Source organism: Carica papaya, chromosome 9, assembly GCF_054855325.1.
Source record: "Carica papaya isolate Zhongbai chromosome 9, ASM5485532v1, whole genome shotgun sequence".
In the NCBI taxonomy this organism is placed as follows: domain Eukaryota; kingdom Viridiplantae; phylum Streptophyta; class Magnoliopsida; order Brassicales; family Caricaceae; genus Carica; species Carica papaya.
In genome coordinates, this window is record NC_142317.1 from 32,899,898 (window position 1) to 32,923,299 (window position 23,402).

A 23,402-nucleotide genomic window follows, 5' to 3' on the forward strand; every position below is an offset into this window, starting at 1 on the left:
GCCGTTCGTTTTTGATTGAATCTGGGCCGTCCGTGCGATTGAATCTGGGCCGTCCGATCGCGTGATTGATCTGGGCCGTCGGATCGCACCCACGCGGATCGCCAACGTGGCTCCTTTTGGAGTGACGCGGTCTTGCCACGTGGCAGGCCCTGGTTGGCCGGGACTGCTGACCGGGCCTGCTGACGTGGCTGCTGACGTGGCCCCCCCTTTTTTTTTTTTTTTTTTTTTTTTTTTCTCCTCCTTTCCGGGTGCTACAGTACAAATTTTAAACCAATACAATTATTTAATATAAAATCACTTACCCTTTTTCTTACCCTTGAAGAACTGTGAAAACAACATATAAAAATAATAACATCATACAGATCACAATTTCATACATAATCAATAACATAAAACATATCATAAATCCGTATTCATTAACAATAACTGATTGTCACATTTTCTCGTTTTCACCAGCCTACTAATATCCATGGGGATCCATAGGGGTCCCCGCTACACATGAACAATTTCCTTTAAATAATCTTAATTACAAGTCCGTCCCCATACCCCATCTGGTATGAGCACCAAAATAATAAACTTCAATACCCCGTCCGGTATGAGGGTGAAGCGGACTGTCCTCATACCCCGTCCGGTATGAGCGCCAAATGACCAAGTCTCCATACTCCGTCAGGTATGAGACAACGTTCACGGTAGGGTTCCCTATGAACCCGGTCCGTCCACCATCTCCCAGGATATCTAGTGAGGCTGTCATCTTATCCATTTATCAAATCACATCCCATTCCTATTTGTCCTTAGTCTCCGTTACCAACTCAAACATAAATACATAAACAAGTAACGTACATCCAACAAAGCAAGCATATCTTAAATTCTCAAAATCAAACAGAAATCAAGTAAGCAGTGATATATGCATTTAAAACCATAGAATAGATAAAACAGATACCATAATGCATTTAAACTGTAAAATAAATCAAACAGGAATCGACAGATAATAATGTCCGGTTCGAGCTCCATTAGTAACCGTAATTAATTATGCATATCTATTTAATTTGCACAAAATACAGTATTATCATTTATTCAAACTTCAATTCCATGATAGGAAATATGGTGAAAGGTGCTTACTTGATTTGACGTTGAAAACTAAATTTTCACTGCGTCTACGGTTGGTCCCTGGGTTTCTTGAATTTTTCTTCGGGAACTGAAACGCGCTTACGGTACCTACACATGTCCCAAATAACCAAAAAAATCAGACCCAGAGCCTACTCAATCAATTTCGAAATTCCGGCACAGCGGCTCCACCGTGCTCCGGCGATGGTGCCGCCGCTCGCGGCGATGATCCGCCTCGTATTGGCTGTTTTCGGCCGAATTCAGCCAAACTTGCATCGGTTCCTATGAGAAAACACATTTAGGGCACTCGGTGGGCTGAAAAAATGTGAAAAATCGAAACTCACCGGCGGTGGGGCTCTCTGGTGCGGCAGCTCCTCCGGCTCACGTCGCGATTGGGTGTTTTACTTTGGTCAACCTGTAGAGGAGGAAACGGTGATCACAACGGTGGAAAAATCACATCGAACGGGAATCAGGAAGGGCCTCATCGGAGGCAAAAACTGAGACACCCCGCGGCGGCGCCGCTGAGCTTCAGCAGTATTTTTCGGTCAATTGGCCGGTACTTTCGCTCCGATTTGGGCATAGGTGGGTTTAGAATCAAATTCTGAGCAAAGGGTAGAATTTTTACCTCGTTTGACAGTCGAAAATTGCTCCGGTACGGCGGCGGGTGGCAGCGATCGGCTCCCTGGCGGCTAGGCTATCTTCTTTGGCGAGGGGCTCTGGCGGCTAGAGTTAGGGTTTGGGTGCGGATCTGCTTTTGATCTGAGCCATCCATCGCTTTTAATTTGGACCGTCCGATCGCGATTAAATAGGAAATGAATCTGAACCGTTCATCGCGATTCAATCTGTGCTGTCCGTGCACGATTCAATTTGAACCGTCCGTGTGCGATGCAATCTGGGCTGTCCGTGTGTGTTTTTGATATGTGCCATCTGTATGCGCAGAAACGGATCTCAGCCGTTCGATTGCGCGCAAGCGGATCGCCCACGTGGCCTCCCGCGTTAGCGTCTCTGCCACCTGGCATGCGTCTTGGTTGGCCGGGGCTGCTGATCGGGCAGCTGACGTAGCACAATTTTTTTAAATTGCGTTTTGACCTTCAGTTTCTGATTTTTTCTTTCAAAAATACTAACAGAACCTAAATTTTCACAACTTTTCCCTAAAATTGTTTTCAATTAAATTCCTAAATAAATTTTACATCTTTTTATTATTATTATTATTATTCTTTCTATTAAAATAAAATAAAATAAATTAAATTCTATTAATATTAAATTATATTTATTTAGAATAAATTAAAATAAAATAAATTAAAATAATATAATAATAATAAAAATGAAAAGAAATTTTTTATTTTTATTTTTTTCTGAGTGTTACATATAATCTCATATTATCTAAAGTTTTACTAAACCAAACACATTCTTAGTGGTTACATGAACATATAGTTTGATTTTACTTAACTATTCTTCTAAATATATATATATAGTTAATAAGAATACTTAATTATAAAGTCATATTTGTTGGAAAAATTTTAAAATATAAGAAAGTTTTAGGTAATATTTTGTTGAAATTTGGAGGAAGAAAACTGAGAGACTAATAGAAAATTTTAATTTTTAAGTTTGTGCCTGTTTTTATAAATCTTCAAGTATGAATATATATAAACACTAATACAACTATTAAAATTTTAAATATATAAATTATAATTAATTTAATTCATGAATCATAATTAAGTTTAATATATGAATTACTTGGAAAAATTCAAAAAATGCATATTAATTATACTACTTATAACTTTTATTTAATTTAATTTCTTAATAAGATAAAGAATTTAAATACATTGAAACTTGCAAATTATTATTTGCAATAATATTCTCATCAAAATAAACCCACCATACAAACACCATTGATCTTTACTTTTATTTATAATACACCATTGATCTCTAGTTTTAGTGAACTAAATAACACACCATATAATTGTAACATGAATATTGGCACACACACACACACATATATATGCACACATGTATATATACTTATACTAATAGGCAGTATGGTTAGGTTTCTTTTGAGGGTTCATCATCATCAGCAGTTTGAATCTTCATTTGCAGCAGAAATGATTTCCCATTGAGTTTATGAGAATAGAAATCTTGGAGGTATTGCTCCATCTTTAATCGTTTAAAGAGAGGAGGTTTTTGTTGACGATTTATAAGGCTCTTTATAGGTCCAATCTCTGCTTCAAATTTAGGGTTCATAAAAAAGGCCAAAGACATCCTTTCCTTTCTGTTATTTATTCTTACTCTGTGTTCAATACTGCTGTAAACTCCATTGCTGAGCATCTGCACATATAAAGATATTAATGTTAAATACACTATTAACTAATAGCTAGCTTGGCTAGTGTTAAGTTCAACCAAATAATGTTTATACAAATATAGATATAATGTTAATTCAAAATTGTTAAGAAAAAAATAATTTCGGATCTTGCACATAATCATACAAAGTAAAGAGTAAAAGAAGATACATAAGATTTACGTGGTTCGACAAATATGCATACGTTTACGGACAAGACATAGAAAATATTTTTCCATTACGATAAAAATCAAAGTTCATCCAATAACAAAGTTACAAACCCTAATATACGCAAAAATACTAGGTTTTCCTACAATAAAATAAACTGATTTTAATATAGTGAAATATCTAAAATATTTAATATGATGAAAATGCTTAGAATATTATTTGAAATCAAACTCGAGTTACATCAACAAAATTTAATAATATAATATTTCTGATCTCAATCTCATACTTTTTAAGAAGATAAATATCGAACGATAAATAAATCTCGTTATTATTTAACGTTATATACTAGTTATAAGTAGAACTCTTCATTATCATACTTTGCATGTATCTTATATCCTAACAATGTTAGTTTATTGCATTTATGAATACATATAGTGCATGTAATTTGATTAATGAAAAGATGATTGAATTTTTTTTTTTCATTCGCTTAGCTTTCAGTTACATTAATTCTTTTTCCTCAAATGATTTTAGAACCACATCAACCTGGTCCATTGCAGTATGCATGGTTCTAAAACAAGCTGTAGATTAAATTGTTTTATATGTCTTATATATAAATAATATATATGAAAGTTAGTCAAATATAGATAAACCCTTTGTTTGATATATTAATTATTAGTATTTATATAATTCAGTGCTGGGTTTGGAAAGAAATTATTAAGAGATGATAAGTTAATTATAAACAAACCTGTAGAATGTCTCCAACGTTGATAACAAGAGAATCTGGGAGGAAGCAGACAGGAAACCAGACTCCATTTTTTTTAATCTCAAGTCCGTCAACTCCGTTGACTTGGTGAAGAATGGTGATTCCAGTAGCATCTGAATGAGGTGTAATTCCCATCACCTTCTCTGGTTCTGGACATGGTGGATAGTATGTCATCCTCATCGACTGGATTCCATTTTCAAACAACTCCTCCATCTCTCCTTTGTCCACTTTCAGACCTTCTGCCATGAACCCTAGAAGCTTCATCCCAAGGTTCTGCACTTTCTCCAAGTACGACTCTAGTATATTTCTGCAAACACCTACATGTATATGTAAGTATTTATGTATTTGAAATTAAAATTAATATTTGAGCGGGTGTTTGGGATAACTACAGCTTGTATTGCGAATTTTCAAATTGTTGTTAAATGTTTTTTATGAAATATTTTTTAGTCTAAAAGTCTTTGGTATTTGGTAGAAATAACTGTAGAAAATGTTATCATTTTAAAAAAGTAATAGTTGTGTGTTTGATGAAAATAACTTTTAAGATTTTAAATACAAAATATTGTTTAAAAATAACGAAACTACAGTTTGTATCGTAAATTTTTAAAGTATTGTTGAACGTTTTTTGTACAAAAAGTTTTAGTCCAAAACTGTTTGGTATCTGATAGAAGTAAATGTAGAAAATATTATCACTTTGAAAAGTAATAGTTGGGTGCTTGGTGAAAATGATTTTTTAAAGTTTTAAATACAAATTTTCATTAAAAACGAAAAAATATTATTTAAAAATAACAAAACTAAAGTTTGTGTCGTGAATTTTCAAAATACTGTTGAATTTTTTCACTAAAAATTTTATAGTCCAAAATTGTTTGGTATTTGGCAAAAATAAATGTAGAAAATACTATTATTTTTTAAAAAAGTAAAAGTCGTGTATTTGGTGAAAATAATTTTGGAGATTTTAATTATAAATTTTTATTAAAAACAAAAAATACTTTCTATCGTGACAAAAGTATATTTTGTGTTAAAAATACTTTTTATTTTACCTGTTTATTCACATAAAATACTTTTGAAACGAACAATCAAAATCAAAAGTCGCCCCCATGGAAACATTAAATAGAGATAGAAAGAGAAAGAGAAAGAAAGGACCTTAAGGATGAAGGGAGCTCTGGGAAGAGGTATGGTTTTCGACTATGAATCGGGTTAGTTACGACAAAGAATCGATCAGCCCAATCGTGCTTTCCATCTCCTCGAACCACACTCCCAAACCCTTCATAATCACCTGGTCTACTCTTGTACTTGGCTTTCTCTTCAAATGGAAGCTTGAAATATTCTTCAATCTCATAGTTCACTTTTTCCACCAGAGAACTACTAGTTCCATGATTCACTAACTACACAAAAATATCATTATATATTATTATTATTATTATATTATTATTATTAGCACACAAACTTAACTATTTTATTTAGACTATATTCGTTGATTTTTATAAAAATTTTGAATGTTGTATATATATAATAACATAATGTTTTATTGTTTAGAAAAGAGATTTAATTTCCTTGAGAAAAATTATAAAAATATAACCAATTTAATAGAAATTTAGTACTTATTATATTTTTTTTTATCATATCGTTTTATATTTTATTTATTAAAAAAAATGTAAAATTATAAATTTTAGATATGAAAATAAGACGAGTTTAGAAAGAATTTCACCATCTTCCTACTTGAACGGGTAATAAAACCAAAAAAAAATATATTAGATAAGGTTCGAACTAATCAAATTAAGTGAATTCAGATAAAAATATATCTCATCGTATATTTATAATACTACTTACAATATTTATTAACTAATTTAAAGTACGTGATCTTTGCAATTGGATTACACGTTCAAAAGTTTAAACTATTATCTAATAATACGATAAGTGATATATATATATATATATATATGAAAATAACTTAGTATTACCATTTTTACTTTTTTTTTATTCTTCATTTAGAAACTTAACATATATTTCAGTATATTTCGCAGAAACTTAACATATACGTATAAAGAGGTCAAAAACTATAAGTGATATATGTAAAGAGAGAGAGAGAGACAGAGAGAGAGAGAGAAGTAATGAAGAGAAACCTGAAAGAAACCCCAATCTTTGCAGGTTATATGGAGGTTTTGAATCTCAGAAACCGAGACATGATGATCAGTAGAAAGCAGTTTTTTCAGGTCAATAATTGGTAAAAAAGTAGGTTGATGAGAGACTGGTTCTTGATGAACCCTAATATAATCTTGTGGGATTGTTATCATGGGACCTTTTACCAGTTCTTGAAGGCTAATAAAACCCTTATCTGCAGAGCTCTCTACCTCCGATATTGATGCCATATTTTTCTTTCACTAAGCTTATCTGCAGTTTAAGTGCACACCATGGATGAGAAGCTGCTTATTTATATAGGAGAAGAAAGCACATAAACACACACACACACACACACACACACACATATATATATAAAAAGCAAAATGAAAAGTAACCAATATTTTAAATATTTAAGTAATGAATATATAAAATATTTGTCAATAATAAATATATAGGTAAGAGTATTTTATAAACACTATGGAATATATATATATATATATGTAGGTCTAAATATCATTTTGTTATATGTGTTATTTTTGTTTATTCAATTTATTTTTTATATAATTTTTTTATTTTTTTGCATTTTTTCATTTTCAAAATTAATTTGATTTTTTTAATTATTTTTAATAAAAATTAGAAAATTAAAAACTAAAAAGAAACAAAACATAGTTTATTTTCTTTATTCTAATTTCAATTAATAAAATGATGGGTACTCCAGCATACAAATTTGTGTGTTAAAAAGTATATGCCTCTCTGTAAGTATATATATATATATATATATGTATAACTCTTTTATTCTAGGAAACTCCAATGAGCCGCAAAATTTTTTTTTGTAACGAACCCAGAAATTTAAAAGAAAATACTTATAATAATCTGAGTGCGGAAGTGAAATAAAAGATTATGTTTAACATCCCTTACACAATAACTTAAAAGTACTAAACATTATCATGAAATAAATTCTCTAAAGAAAATACGATAAATGAGAAAAATAAAGGAAATTATAAAGTATTTAGCATCTACTCGCCGTCTTCTTATGGATCGGGGTCGGGAACCAGGTCCTCCTGATCTGAAATTGTTAAATAAAGAATGAGTTACACTAACCCAATAAAGACATCAAACTAGTCACTGTCACAGAAGTAAAGGTTGGTAGAAAATTTAAAACAACTAATGGAGCAGTAGATTTAAACCAATACATTTAAAATAAAACCATTCACCCTTTTTCTTACCATCGGAGAATTTATGAAAATAAATTACAGAAGCAGTAATATCATACAGATCACAATTTCATGCATAATCAATAACATAAAACATATCATAAATCCGTATTCATTAACAATAACTGATTATCACCGTTTCTCGTTTTTACCAGTCTACTAGTATCCATGGGGATCCCCGCTACACGTGAACCATTTTTCTTAACAATCTTAATTTCAGGGCCGTCCCCATACCCCGTCTAGTATGAGCACCAAAACAATAAACCTCAATACCCCGTTCGGTATGAGCGCCAAATGACCAAGTCTCCATACCCTGTCCGGTCTGAGACAACGTTCACGGTAGGGTTCCCTATGAACCCGGTTCGTCCACCATCTCCCAGAATATCTAATGAAGCTGTCATCTTATCCATTTATCAAATCACATCCCATTCCTATTTGTCCTTAGTCGCCGTTACCAACTCAAACATAAATACATAAACAAGTAACGTGCATCTAACAAAGCAAGTATATCTTAGATTCCCAAAATTAAACAATAGTGAAGTAAGCAGTGATACATGCATTTAAAACCATAGAATAGATAAATCAGATATCATAATGCATTTAAACCGTAAAATAAATCAAACAGGAATCGACAGAGAATAATGTCCGGTTCGGGCTCCATTAGCAACCGTAATTAATTATGCATATTTATTTAATTTGTACAAAATACAGTATTATCATTTATTCAAACTTCAATTCCATGATAGGAAATAGGGTGAGGAGTTCTTATCTGATTCGACGCCAAAAACTAGATGGTTACTGCACCTACGGGCGGTCCTTGGGTTTCATGAATTTTTCTTCGGGAACTGAAACGCGCTTACAGTACCTACAAGTATCCCAAATAAACCTAAAAATCAGACCTAGGGCCCACTCAGCCAATTTCAGAATTCCAGCACAGCGGCTTCGCCGTGATCCAGTGGCGGAGCCGCCGCCCGCGGCGGCAATCCACCTCGTGTTAGCTGTTTTCGGTTGAATTCAGCCGAACTTGCATCGGTTCCTGCGAAAAAACACACTTAGGGCCATCGGTAGGCCGAAAAAATATAGAAAATTGAAATTCACTGGCAGTGGGGCTCTCTAGTGCGGCGACTCCTCTGGCTCACGTTCCGATTGGGTGTTTTGCTTCGGTCAACCTGTAGAGAAGGAAACGGTGGTCACAACGATGAAAAAATCATATCGAACGGGAATCAGAAAGGGTCTCATCGGAGGCGTTTTTCGAAACACCCTGCGACAGCGTTCTCCGGCCAATCGGCCGGTTCTTTCACTCCGATTTGGTCATGGGTATGTTTAAAATTGAATTTCGTGCAAGATGGGAGAATGTTTTACCTCGTTCGGCTGCCGAAAATATTTCTAGTACAGTGGCGGGTGGTGGCAGTTGGCTCCCCGGTAGCTGGGCTGTCTTCTCCGACGAGGGGCTCTGGCGGCTAGGGTTAAGGTTTGGGTGTGGATGAGGTTATTTATACTCATCCGCTTTTGATCTGAGCCGTCTATCGTTTTTAATTTGAACCGTCTGATCGCGATTAAATAGGGAATGAATCTGTTTCGTTCATCGTGATTCAATCTGGGTTGTCCGTGCGCGGTTCAATCTGGACCGTCCGTGCGCATTTTTGATCTGGGTCGTCCGTGCGCGCGAGAACGGATCTCAGCCGTTCAATCGCGCGCACGCAGATCGCCCACGTTGCTCCCTCCCGCGTGGCTTCCTGCGTCAGCGTCTCTGCCACCTGGCGCGTCCTGGTTGGCCAGGATTGCTGACCGGGCAGCTGATGTAGCACAATTTTTTTAAATTATATTTTGACCCCTAATTTCTGATTTTTTTTTCAAAAATACCCCCAGAACCCAAATTTTCACCATTTTTTTCCAAAATTATTTTCAATTAAATCCCTAAATTATTTTTACCCCTTATTATTATTATTATTATTATTATTATTTCTATTAAAATAAAATAAATTAAATTAAATTCTATTAATACTTATTTATATTTATATAGAATAAAATAAAATAAAATAAAATAATAATAATAATAATAAATAAAGAAATAGTTGGGTGTTACAACTCTCCCCCCCTTAAAAGAAATTTGGTCCCTCAAATTTGCCTCTTACTCTTAATCGAACAACTAGGGGTACTGTGCTCTAAAGTCTGATTCTAGTTCCCATGCGGCCTCCCTTGGTGTGTGGTTCTGTCATATAACCTTCACAAAGGATATCTCTCAGTTGTGAAGTAATCTGCTCATTCGATCCGCAATGCCGACTGTAGCACCCGGAAAGGAGGAAAAAAAAAAAAAAAGCCACGTCAGCAGGCCCGGTCAGCAGTCCCGGCCAACCAGGACCTGCCACGTGGCAATACCACGTCGTTCCAAAAAGGGCCACGTTGGCAATCCGCGTGGGCGCGATCGGACGGCCCAGATCAAGCGGACGATCGGACGGCCCAGATTTAATCGCACGGACGGTCCAGATTTAATCAAAAACGGACGGCCCAGATTAAATCAAAATGGACGGCTGAGATCAAAGGGCAATGGGTTATAAATAGAACCCCCACACCAGACCACAAACCCTAGCCGCCTGCCGCTCGCTGGAGAAGACGAACCAGAAGCCGGCCGCCGTACCGAAGGAACTTCCGACCGCCGATCGAGGTAAATTTCGTACCCCCGACTCGTTTTTCCACGCTGATTCCTCCTGTGGCCAAATCGGAGCCAAAATCCCAGCCAAACGGCCGGAATACACGGCCGAAGCCCAACGGCGCCGCCGCGCCCCTTCTCGATTTTTGCCTCCGATGAGGCCCTTCCCGGCCTCCGTTTGATGCAATTTTTATATCACCGTGGTCACCATTCTTTTCTCTACAGGTTGACCGGAGCCGAATCACCAAAACACGAACCTCGCCGGAGAGCCGCCGCACCCGAGAGCGCCGCCGCCGGTAAGCTCCGTTTTTCCGTGACTTTTTTGGCCCCCCGAGGGCCCTAGGGTTGTTTTCTCACAGGGACCGATGCGAGTGTGGCCGAATTCGGCCGAAAACGGCCGAAAACAGCCAACCCGAGGCGACTCGCCGCCGCCAGCGGCGGCGCCGTCGCCGGAGCACGGCGGAGCCGCCGTGCCGGAGTTGCGATTTGGGCCAAAAGGGGCCCTGGGCCTAATTTGGGATTTTTTTTGAAACACGTGCAGGTACCAGTAGTGCGTTTCAGTTCCCCGAGAAAAATTCAGGGAAAATTAGGGACAGCCTGTAGGCGCACTGTGAAGCCGTGTTCGGACCCCGAAACGAGTAAGGACCCCTCACCCTATTTCGTATCACGGTATTAAAGCTTAATAAATAATTAAACAGTATTTTGAGACTTTATAGATGTATAATTGATTGAGGTTGCCGATGGAGCCCGAGTCTGATACAATGTTGGTCTGTTATTGTTTGATCTAATTTTCAGTATTGAATGCAGTATGAGGTTTGATGTTTTCATTTTATAGTTTCGTGTGCATATTTTACTGTTTTATTGATATATTTAAATACTCATTTCATTTTAATATTTCCGGGGTCGTTACAGTTGGTATCAGAGCCGCATTTCCTCGGACCCACCCCTTACACTAATGTGCCTTAGAGAAATACTCACCGATATATTGTTACTCAATCATTCCTTGTGAATGCCGGTACACAGGAATGAGGAGAGGAAGGCCCCCACTAAACCGAGCGGCCCCAGATAATTCAATTCGGGAGGATTTAGATAGACTATTCGAGATGGTGGAGGCTCTCGCAGCTGCCCAGCGAAGGTAAGAGGAGTGAAGGGAGTTACCGGGACCTCCTCCGCTAGCGCAGGTTGAGCCCCCGCTACAGCAGGCTGATCCCGAGCCACCCCGGCAGGAGCCTGTTCCTCCACGATACCACCCGGCACCACAGCCGCGGTACGATCCGGTACCACAGCCACAGTACCAACAGGTGCCGCCACAGCACATTCCAGTGCCCCCACCATATCAGCAGGCGCCACCACAGGGTCCCCCAGTTCACCCTCAGCCGGCCCCAGTCCCTCTACCTCGGGACCCCGCTCCCTCCTTGATCGACCCCGGCTTCATAGAGAGGTACAGGAGACTGAACCCTTCTACTTTTTCAGGGGGATCCTCTTTCGAAGAGGCCCAATACTGGCTGGCAGAGACTGAGAGAGCCTTTGAGACTTTGGGGGTAATTCCTGAGCAGAGGACTGTCATTGCCTCCTACATGCTGGTAGGGGAAGCGGTACGCTGGTGGGAGCTCAAGCGGGCCACCCTGCCTGTACCAGTTACTTGGGAGCAGTTCCTAGCGGCTTTCCATGCGGAGTATCTCCCTAAACACATCCAACATTTAAAGGAAATGGAATTTGCTCAATTGGTCCAGGGTAATATGACAGTGTCGGAGTATGCCCGCAAGTTCCTGGAGCTGGGCTGACATGCCCCGGAGACATTGTTGGATGAGGGCCGAAAGGCCAGGAAATTCCAGTGGGGCCTCCGCCCGGCGATCAGACAGCACTTATTGGTGATGGAGCTCGAGACATATTCGGCAGTCCTGGCACAGGCGCAGATCATAGAAAGGAGCTTCGACACCCGCCCTCAGCTAATGGGAAGTTCCCGACCCTCAGCCCCACTCCGCAGGCCGGCGCCTACCATGCCTGTCCAACCCAGTAAGAGGCCCAGGCCTGCCGTTCAGGGCCCTCCTCAGGCTATGGGGACAGCATGTGGGAAGATCTGCCAGTACTGCGGCAGGGATCATGGGGACCGACCCTGCTACCGCCTCAACAACACCTGTCGCATATGCGGCAGTGCCCAGCACTACGCGAGGGAGTGCCCTAGGAACCAGAATCTAGGGAGGCCTCCAATCCAGGGCAGAGTTTACAACCTTACCCAGAAGGATGCCGACGCAGACCCGGACGTGGTACATGGTATGTATACTATCTCTAGCCACATTGCTCATATTTTGTTTGATACTGGTGCATCACATTCTTTTATTTCACATGTTCTTGTTTCCAAAATTTGTGTATCACCTTATAGACTTGATTCATTATTGTTTGTATCTACCGCTGGAGGGGAGACATTGCTAGGAGAGGTTGTCTACAGGGCATGTGCCGTGGAGATAGCAGATAGGAAATTGAGGGTATACCTGATAGGGTTAGACACAGGGGATTTTGATGTAATCTTAGGAATGGATTGGCTAGCGGCATATCACGCCACCATAGACTGCTTTAATAAAAAGATTGTATTTAATCCTCCCAACGAGGAGCCATTTACAAGTTAATAAAATTATTCGGTACTGATTTTTCCCTAATGACAAATTCTTTTCTTCTTAGTTCTCAGTGCCTTGATATTGTATTTTCCCTAACTAGGTAAACCCAAGAAGGAAGTTTGTATCCAAGAGATTCCAGTAGTCTGAGACTTTCTAGACGTATTTTCGGATGAACTGCCCGGTCTACCAGGGGACAGGGAGGTCGAGTTCACCATAGACTTACAGCCAGGAACCCAACCCATCTCGGTAGCTCCTTACCGAATGAGCCGCATCGAGATGGAAGAGCTAAGGAAACAAATCACTGAGCTACAAAACAGTGGCTTCATTAGACACAGCATTTCCCCATGGGGTGCCGGGGTTACTTTTGCAAAGAAAGGGGATGGAACGTTGAGACTGTGTATTGATTATAGAAGGATAAACAAGGTAACAATTAAAAACAAGTACCCTCTTCCCCTGATTGATGACCTTTTCGATCAGTTGCAGGGTGCACAGGTCTTTTCTAAAATAGATCTACGATCAGGTTACCATCAGGTAAAAGTGAGAGCAGAAGACATCCCCAAGACGGCATTCCGAACCAGGTACGGACACTATGAGTTCCTGGTTATGCCGTTTGGGCTAACCAACGCCCCGGCCATCTTTATGGATCTAATGAACAGAATCTTCAGAGAGTTTTTGGATAAATTTGTCATCGTGTTCATCGATGATATCTTAGTCTACTCAAAAAGTAGAGAAGAACATGCTCATCATCTTGCCCAAGTCCTCTAGGTACTCAGGGAAAAGAAGTTGTATGCAAAGTTGAGCAAGTGTGGATTTTGGCTCGAGCAAACCGCCTTCCTAGGACATGTTATATCGAAGGAAGGGGTGTCGGTGAACCCCGAAAAGGTTGAAGCGGTACTTGGTTGGGAAAGACTGACAACAGTTAAGGAAATTCGCAGTTTCCTAGGGATGGCGGGTTATTACCGCCAGTTTGTCGAAGGGTTCTCCAGTCTAGCGGCCCCTCTAACCCGACTCACAAAGAAGAATGCAAAGTTTGATTGGAATGAGAACTGCGGAAGGAGTTTTTCAGAATTGAAGAAGCGACTGACTACTGCACCCGTGCTGGCTCTACCGAGTGGATCAGGAGGGTATACAGTTTATAGTGATGCCTCCTATCTGGGCCTGGGTTGTGTCCTGATGCAGCATGGAAAGGTTATAGCATATGGGTCTAGACAGCTAAAGAATCATGAGAAGAACTATCCTACCCATGACTTGGAGCTTGCCGCAATCATACACGCTTTGAAAATCTGGCGCCATTATTTGTATGGAGAGACCTTTCAGATCTACACCGATCATAAGAGCTTGAAGCATATCTTCACTCAGAAGGATCTCAACATACGTCAGAGAAGGTGGATGGAACTCCTCAAGGACTATGATTATGACATCCTGTACCATCCAGATAAGGGCAATGTAGTAGCCGATGCCCTCAGCAGGAATAGTGCAGGCACCCTAGCCCATCTAATGGTTTCAGAATGCAGGTCCATTGGGGCTACGCAGCAGGTTCGACTGCGAGATCTGAAGAGGGCCACATGTTTGAGCCACCTAGCAGTCCAACCCGAGTTAATCCAAAGAATAAAGGAAGCCCAGTCAATCGACCCCGCCCTAGTAAACCGCAAGAAGGATGCAGAACAGGGAGTGAACTCAGAATTTCAGATCTCTGCCGACGGATTGATTCGTTTCAAGGACAGAATGTGTGTCCCAGACGACAGTGAATTAAAAAGAGACATCATGACAGAGTCCCATAGTTCAAGGTTCGTCATGCATCCAGGAAGTACAAAAATGTACCAAACTATGCGACCTCGATTCTGGTGGAATGGGATGAAGAGAGATATAGCCGACTTTGTATCTAAGTGCTTGGTATGTCAGCAGGTCAAAGCAGAACATCAACGCCCAGGGGGGTTGCTTCAGCCTTTACCGATTCCAGAGTGGAAGTGGGAACACATCACCATGGACTTCGTATCGGGACTACCCAAGGCACGATCGGGACATGATGCTATATGGATAATTGTTGACTGACTCACTAAGTCTTCCCACTTCCTGGCCATCAGAATGACTGATTCTTTGGACAAGTTGGCAAAAATGTATGTCCGGGAAATAGTCAGACTGCATGGAGCGCCAGTAACAGTGGTATCCGACAGGGATCCCAGATTCACTTCTCGGTTTTGGAATAGTTTCCAGCAAGCTATGGGAACAAAGCTGTCCCTTAGTACTGCCTTCCACCCCTAAACCGATGGGCAATCAGAGAGGACAATCCGTACGCTGGAGGATATGCTCCGAGCTTGTGTCCTTGACTCCGGGGGCCATTGGGATGACCATCTACCCCTGATAGAGTTTGCCTACAACAACAGTTACCAAGCAAGCATCGGCATGGCCCCATACGAGGCGCTATACGGGCGTCCGTGCAGGTCACCAATTTGTTGGGAGGAAGTGGGCGATAGAAGACTGTTTGGCCTGGATTTGGTGGAAGAAACCACGTCCAAGATAGTTAAGATCAAGAAGAACATCCAGACAGCTCAGAGTAGGCAGAAGAGTTATGCTGATACCCGGAGGAGAGACCTAGCCTTTGAAAAAGGTGACCGGGTGTTTCTTAAAGTCACCCCCTTCAAGGGAATTAGTAGGTTCGGCAGGAGGGAAAAATTAAACCCCAGATACATTGGACCCTTTGAAATCTTAGACAAGATTGGTACCACTGCCTACAGACTTGCACTGGCTCCTGAGCTCTCCCGGGTTCATAATGTGTTTCACGTGTCTATGCTACGTAAGTACAATCCGGACCCTTCTCATGTCTTGGCTCACGAACCGCTTCCACTCCGGGAGGACTTGTCTTATGAAGAAGTACCAGTCAGTATCACGGACCGAGAAAGCAGGATACTCCGCAACCGGGAAATATCATTTGTAAAAGTCATGTGGCAGAACCACACGCCCAGGGAGGCGACTTGGGAACTGGAATCAGAATTTAGGGCCAAATATCCTCATCTGTTTGATCAAGAGTAATAAGGCAAATTTGGGGACCAAATTTCTTTATGGGGGGGAGAGTTGTAGCACCCGGAAAGGAGGAAAACAAAAAAAAAAGCCACGTCAGCAGCCACGTCAGCAGGCCCAGTCAGCAGTCCCGGCCAACCAGGACCTGCCACGTGGCAATACCACGTCGTTCCAAAAAGGGCCACGTTGGCAATCCGCGTGGGCGCGATCGGACGGCCCAGATTTAATCGCACGGACGGTCCAGATTTAATCAAAAACAGACGGCCCAGATTAAATCAAAATGGACGGCTGAGATCAAAGGGCAAGGGGTTATAAATAGAACCCCCACACCAGACCACAAACCCTAGCCGCCTGCCGCTCGCCAGAGAAGACGAACCAGAAGCCGGCCGCCGTCACCTGCCGCCGTACCGGAGGAACTTCCGACCGCCAATCGAGGTAAATTTCGTACCCCCGACTTGTTTTTCCACGCTGATTCCTCCTGTGGCCAAATCGGAGCCAAAATCCCGACCAAACGGCCGGAATACACGGCCGAAGCCCAGCGGCGCCGCCGTGCCCCTTCTCAGTTTTTGCCTCCGATAAGGCCCTTCCCGGCCTCCATTTGATGCAATTTTTATATCACCGTGGTCACCATTCTTTTCTCTACAGGTTGACCGGAGCCGAATCACCAAAACACGAACCTCGCCGGAGAGCCGCCGCACCCGAGAGCGCCGCCGCCGGTAAGCTCCGTTTTTCTGTGACTTTTTTGGCCCCCCGAGGGCCCTAGGGTTGTTTTCTCACAGGGACCGATGCGAGTGTGGCCGAATTCGGCCGAAAACGGCCGAAAACAGCCAACCCGAGGCGACTCGCCGCCGTGCCGGAGTTGCGATTTGGGCCGAAAGGGGCCCTGGGCCTAATTTGGGATTTTTTTTTGAAACACGTGCTGGTACCAGTAGTGCGTTTCAGTTCCCCGAGAAAAATTCAGGGAAAATTAGGAACAGCCTGTAGGCGCACTGTGAAGCCGTGTTCGGACCCCGAAACGAGTAAGGACCCCTCACCCTATTTCCTATCACGGTATTAAAGCTTAATAAATAATTAAACAGTATTTTGAGACTTTATAGATGTATAATTGATTGAGGTTGCCGATGGAGCCCGAGTCTGATACAATGTTGGTCTGTTATTGTTTGATCTAATTTTCAGTATTGAATGCAGTATGAGGTTTGATGTTTTCATTTTATAGTTTCGTGTGCATATTTTACTGTTTTATTGATATATTTAAATACTCATTTCATTTTAATATTTCCGGGGCCGTTACACCTACTGGTACTTCCTCATAGGATAAATCCTCCCGGAGTGGAAGAGATTCGTGGGCCAAGACATGAGAGGGGTCCGGGTTGTACTTGCGTAACATGAACACATGAAACATATTGTGGACCTTAGAAAGTTCTGGAGGCAGTGCTAGTCTGTAGGCGGCAGTACCAATCCTGTCTAAGACTTCAAATAGTCCAATAAATCGGGGATTCAGTTTTTCCCTCTTGCCGAACCTACTGATTCACTTAAAAGGAGTGACCTTAAGGAACACCCGGTCGCATTCCTCAAACGCTAAATATCTCCTTTGGGTGTCCGCATAACTCTTCTGCCTGTTCTGAGCCATCTGAATGTTCTTCTTGATCTTAGATATTTTGGATGTAGTCTCCTCTACCAGCTCTGAGCCGAACAATTTTCTATCACCCACTTCTTCCCAACAAATCGACGATCTGCATGGGCACCTATCTAATGCCTCATACGGAGCCATGCCAATACTCACTTGGTAGCTGTTGTTGTAGGCGAACTCTATAAGGGATAGATGGTCGTCCCAATGGCCCCCATAATCAAGGACACAAGCTCGGAGCATATCCTTAAGTGTACGGATCGTCCTTTCTGACTGTCCATCAGTCTGAGGGTGGAAGGTAGTATTGAGGGACAGCTTTGTTTCCATGGCTTGCTGGAAGCTATTCTAAAACCGAGAAGTGAACCGGGGGTCCCTATCGGACACCACTGTCACTAGGATTCCATGCAATCTGACTATTTATCGGATATACATTATTGCTAACTTGTCTAGGGGATCGGTCATCCTGATGGCTAAGAAGTTGAAAGATTTAGTAAGTCGGTCAACAATTACCCAGATGGCATCATGTCCTGAGCGTGCCTTAGGTAACCCTATCTGAAGTCTATAGTGATATGTTCCCACTTCCATTCTGGGATCGGTAATGGCTGAAGTAACCTGCCTGTGCGCTGATGCTCTGCCTTGACCTACTAACATACCAAGCACTTAGACACAAAGTCGGCTATATCTCTTTTCATCCTGTTCCACCAAAATTGGGGTCGCATATTTTGGTATATTTTAGTGCTTCCGGGATGCATGGCAAACTTTGAGCTATGGACCTCTATCATGATGTCTCTCTTTAACTCACTATCACCTGAAACACACACCCTGTCTTGGAATCAGAGTAACCCATCGGTGGAGACTCAGAATTTTGAGCTAACCCCCTGTTCTACATCATTCTTGAGGGCTACTAAGGCGGGATCAGCTGACTGAGTTTCCCTTATTCTCTAGATTAACTCAGGCTGAACGGTCAGATGACCAAAACACGTGACTCTCCTCAAGTCCTGAAGCCGAACCTGTTATGTGGCCCCAATCTGTCTGCACTGAAACCATTAAATTGGCTAATATATTTGCACTTTTTCTACTGAGTGCATCGGCTACCACGTTGCCCTTACCCAGATGGTACAAGATGTCACAATCATAGTCCTTAAAAAGTTCTATCCATATTTTCTGACCCATGTTGAGATCCTTTTGAGTGAATATATATTTCAAACTCTTGTGATCGGTATAGATCTGAAAGGTCTCTCCATATAGATAATGGCACCAAGTCTTCAAGACGTGTATGATTGCGGCAAACTCTAAGTTATGGGTGGGATAATTTTCTCATTACTCTTTAACTGTTTGGACCCATAGACTATGACCTTCCCATGTTGTATTAGAACATAACCTAGGCCTAGATAGGAGGCATCACTGTAAACTGTATATCCCCCCGATCCACTCAGTAAGGCCAGTACAGGTGTAGTAGTCAGCCGCTTCTTTAGTTCTAAAAAACTTCTTTCACAGTCTTCATTCCACTCAAACTTAGCATTCTTCTTTGTGAGTCAGGTTAGGGGAACATCTAGACTAGAAAATCCTTCAACAAACCTGCGGTAATAGTTTGCCATTCCCAAGAACCTACGAATCTCTTTATTGATGTCAATTTCTCCCAGTCGAGCACCGCTTCAACATTTTCAGGGTTCACTGATACTCCATCCTTAAATATGATGTGTCCTAAGAAAGTGGTCTGCTCAAGTAAAAATCCCCACTTACTAAACTTTACATACAACTTATTTCTTCTGAGAACCTGTAAAACCTTAGTTAGATGGTGAGTTTGTTCCTCTCTACTTTTTGAATAAACCAGGATGTCATCGATGAATACGATAATAAATTAATTTAAGAATTATCTGAAGATCCTATTCATCAGATCCATGAAAATGGCTGAGGCGTTGGTTAGCCCAAATGGCATGACCAGGAACTCATAGTGTCCGTACATTATCCGAAAAGCTGTCTTGGGGATGTCTTCTGTCCTGATTTTCACTTGATGGTAACTTGAACGTAAGTCTATTTTAGAGAAGACCTGCGCACCCTGCAACTGATCGAAGAGGTCATCAATTCTGGGAAGGAGATATTTGTTCTTGATTGTGACTCTGTTCAATCCTCTGTAATTGATACATAGTCTCAATGTTCCATCTACCTTTCTGGCGAAAGTGACTCCGGCACCCCAAAGGGACACACTATGTTTGATAAAATCACTGTCCTGCAATTCAGTGATCTGTTTTCTCAGCTCCTCCATCTCAACAAGACTCATGCGGTAAGGAGCCACCGAAATAGACTGGGTGTCTGGTTATAGATCTATGGTGAACTCGATTTTCCTGTCCACTGACAACCTGGGTAGTTCGTCTGGAAACACATCTAGAAAGTCTTGGATTACCAGAATCTCTTGAATATAATTCTCTTTCTTGGGTTTGCCTAGTTAGAAAAACAGTAAGGTTAAGGTACTCGACGAATAAAAAAACTTGCCATCAATGAATAAGTACTAAATAATTTTATTAATTTGTAAATGGCTCCTCATTAGGAGGATTGAATACAACCTTCTTGTTAAAACAATCTGCGGTGGTGTGATACGCCGCTAGTGTTTAATTCTATTAGGTCCACACTCAATTTTCTATCTGCTATCTTTACGACACAAGCTATGTAGACAACTTCTCCCACTAGTGTCATACTCCCAGTAGTAGACACAAACAGCATAGAATCAAGTATATCATGTAATACATTAAATTTGGATGTAAAAAAAAGGTTAAACAAATGAATGTGATGCATTAGTGTCAATCAAAATATGAGCAAGATGGTTACAGATAATATACATACCCTGTACCATATTCGGGTTGACTTCGGTGTCCTACTGGGTGAGGTTGTTTGCCTTGGATAGGGGGTCTGCCCTAATTCTGGTTCCTTGGGCACTCGCTCGCATAGTGTTGGGCACTACCACATATGTGACAGGTGTTGTTGAGGTGGTAGCATGGTCGGTCCCCGTGATCCCTACCACAATGCTGACAGATCTTACCACGTCCTGCCACTGGAGCTTGAGGGGGGGGCCTGGATCACCGGTTTGGGCCTCTTATTCTATTGGACAGCCGTAGTAGGTGCTGGTCTGCGGGGTGGAGCTGAGGGTCTGTAGTTCCCTGCTGACAGAGGGAGGGTGTGGAGGCTCCTCTCCTTTAACTGTGTTTTGGCCAGAACGGCCGAATAAGTCCCGAGCTCCAGTACAAACAAATGCGGCTTGATCTCTGGGTAGAGGCCCCACTGGAACCTCTTAGCCTTCCTACCCTCATCCAACAACGTCTCAGGGGAGTATCAGCCCAACTCCAGGAACTTACGAGCATATTCTGACACAGTCATGTTCCCCTGGACCAACTGGACAAACTCCATCTCCTTCAGATGTCAGATGTGCTCTGGGAGGTTCTCTGCATGAAAGGCTGTTAGGAGCTGTTCCCAAGTAACTGGAACAGGCAGGGTGGTCTGCTTGAGTTCCACCAGTGATCTGCTTCTCCCACTAGCATGTAGGTAGCAAGGGTGACCCTCTGCTCGGAAGTCACCCTTAGGGTTTTGAAGGCCTTCTCCGTCTCCACCAACAAGTACTAGACATCTTCAAAAGAGGATTCCCCTACAAAAGTAGATGGGTTCAGTCTCCTGTACCTCTCTATGTAGTCTGGGTCAATCGTGGGAGGAACTGGGTCCCGTGGAAGAGGGGCTGGGCTAGGCTGAGGATATACTGGGGGGCCCTGTGGTGGTACTTGCTGATACGGTGGGGGCACTGGATTATACTATGGCGGTGCCGGGTAGTACTGTAGCTGGAGCACCAGATTATACTGCGGTGGTCTCGGGTGATACTGTAGAGGATTAGGGTCGTACTGGGGTGGCTCGGGATCCTCTTGCTGCAGTGGTGGCTCAACTTGTGATAGCGGGTGAAGGTCAGGTAGCTCCCTTCTCTCCTCTCGACCTTGCTGGGCAGCAATGAGTCTCTCCAGCATCTCAAATATCTTCTCAACGTCTTTCTGAAGCGAACCATCCCGGATTGCTCAGTTTAGTGGGGGTCTTCCTCTTCTCATCTCTCTAACATTTCACAAGGAAGGGTTGAGTGATGATTCATTTGTTTGGTATTTCTCTAAGTATTATTGTGTAAGAGACGGATCCGAGAAATGCGGCTCTGATACCAACTGTAACAGCCCTGGAAATTCAAAAGGGAATACATATAATAATATGAGTGCGGAAGCGAAATAAAAGATTATGGTTAACATCCCTTACACAATAACTTAAAAGTACTAAACATTATCACGGAATAAGTTCTCTAAAAGAAATACGAAAAATAAGAAAAATAAAGAAAACTATAAAGTATCTAGTATCTACTCACCGTCTTCTTGTAGATCGGGCTTGGGAACCATGTCCTCCTGATCTGAAATGGTTAAATAAGGAATGAGCTACACTAGCCAGTAAGGACATCACACTAATCACCGTCATAGAAGCAAAGGTTGGTAGAAAATTTAAAATAACTAATGGAACAGTAGATTTAAATCAATATATTTATTTAAAATAAAACTATTCACCCTTTTTCTTACCATCGGGGAATTTATGGAAACAAATTACAGAAACAGTAATATCATACATATCACAATTTCATGCATAATCAGTAACATAAAGCATATCATAAATCCGTATTCATTAACAATAACTGATTATCACTATTTCTCGTTTTTACTAGCCTACGAGTATCCATGAGGATCCATATGGGTCCTTGCTACACGTGAACCATTCCCCTTAACAATCTTAGTTCCAGGGCCATCCCCATACTCCGTCCGGTATGAGTGCCAAAATAATAAACCTCAATACCCAGTTCGATATAAGGGTGAAGCGGGCCGTCTCCATACCCCGTTCGGTATGAGCGCCAAATGACCAAGTCTCTATACCCCGTCCGGTATGAGACAACGTTCATGGTAGGATTCCCTATTAACCCGATCCGTCCACCATCTCCCATAATATCTAGTGAGGCTGTCATCTTATCCATTTATCAAATCACATCCCATTCCTATTTGTCCTTAGTCTCCATTACCAACTCAAACGTAAATACATAAACAAGTAACGTGCATCCAACAAAGCAAGTATATCTTAGATTCTCAAAATCAAACATTAGTGAAGTAAGCAGTGATACATGCATTTAAAATAATAGAATAGATAAACCAAATACCATAATGTATTTAAACTGTAAAATAAATCAAACAGGAATCGACAGAGAATAATGTCTGGTTCGGGCTCCATTAACAACCGTAATTAATTATGCATATTTATTTAATTTGTATAAAATACAGTATTATCATTTATTCAAACGTTAATTCCATGATAGGAAATAGAGTGAGGAGTTCTTACTTGATTCGACGTCGAAAAATAGATGGTTACTGCGCCTACGGGCAGTCCCTAGGTTTCCTGAATTTTCCTTCGGGAACTGAAACGTGTTTACAGTACCTACAAGTGTCCCAAATAAACCCAAAAATCAGACCCAGGGCCCACTCAGCCAATTTCAAAATTCTGGCACAACGGCTCTGCCATGCTTCGGTGGCGGAGCTGCCGTCCGCGGTGGCGATCCTCCTCGTGTTGGCTGTTTTTGGCCGAATTCAGCCGAACTTGCATCGGTTCCTGCGAGAAAACACATTTAGGGCCCTTGATGGGTCGAAAAATACAGAAAACCAAAACCAGTGGTGGGGCTCTCCGGTGCGATGGCTCCTCCAGCTCACGTTGCGGTTGGGTGTTTTGCTTCAGTTAACC

General features: G+C 41.5%; 1 protein-coding gene across 1 annotated transcript; it reads right to left on the reverse strand.

The window, feature by feature from the left end:
• Window positions 1-2,967: 2,967 nt before the first annotated feature.
• LOC110819774 (protein SRG1-like) lies at window positions 2,968-6,783 on the reverse strand. The gene is made up of 4 exons (XM_088211287.1): window positions 6,491-6,783; window positions 5,511-5,752; window positions 4,353-4,677; window positions 2,968-3,429 (listed from the first exon to the last, which is right to left on the reverse strand). Exons 1-4 carry the CDS (start codon window positions 6,734-6,736, stop codon window positions 3,148-3,150), a joined length of 1,095 nt encoding a protein of 364 aa, XP_088067413.1. The 5' UTR covers window positions 6,737-6,783; the 3' UTR covers window positions 2,968-3,147.
• Between the last annotated feature and the right edge of the window lie 16,619 nt (window positions 6,784-23,402).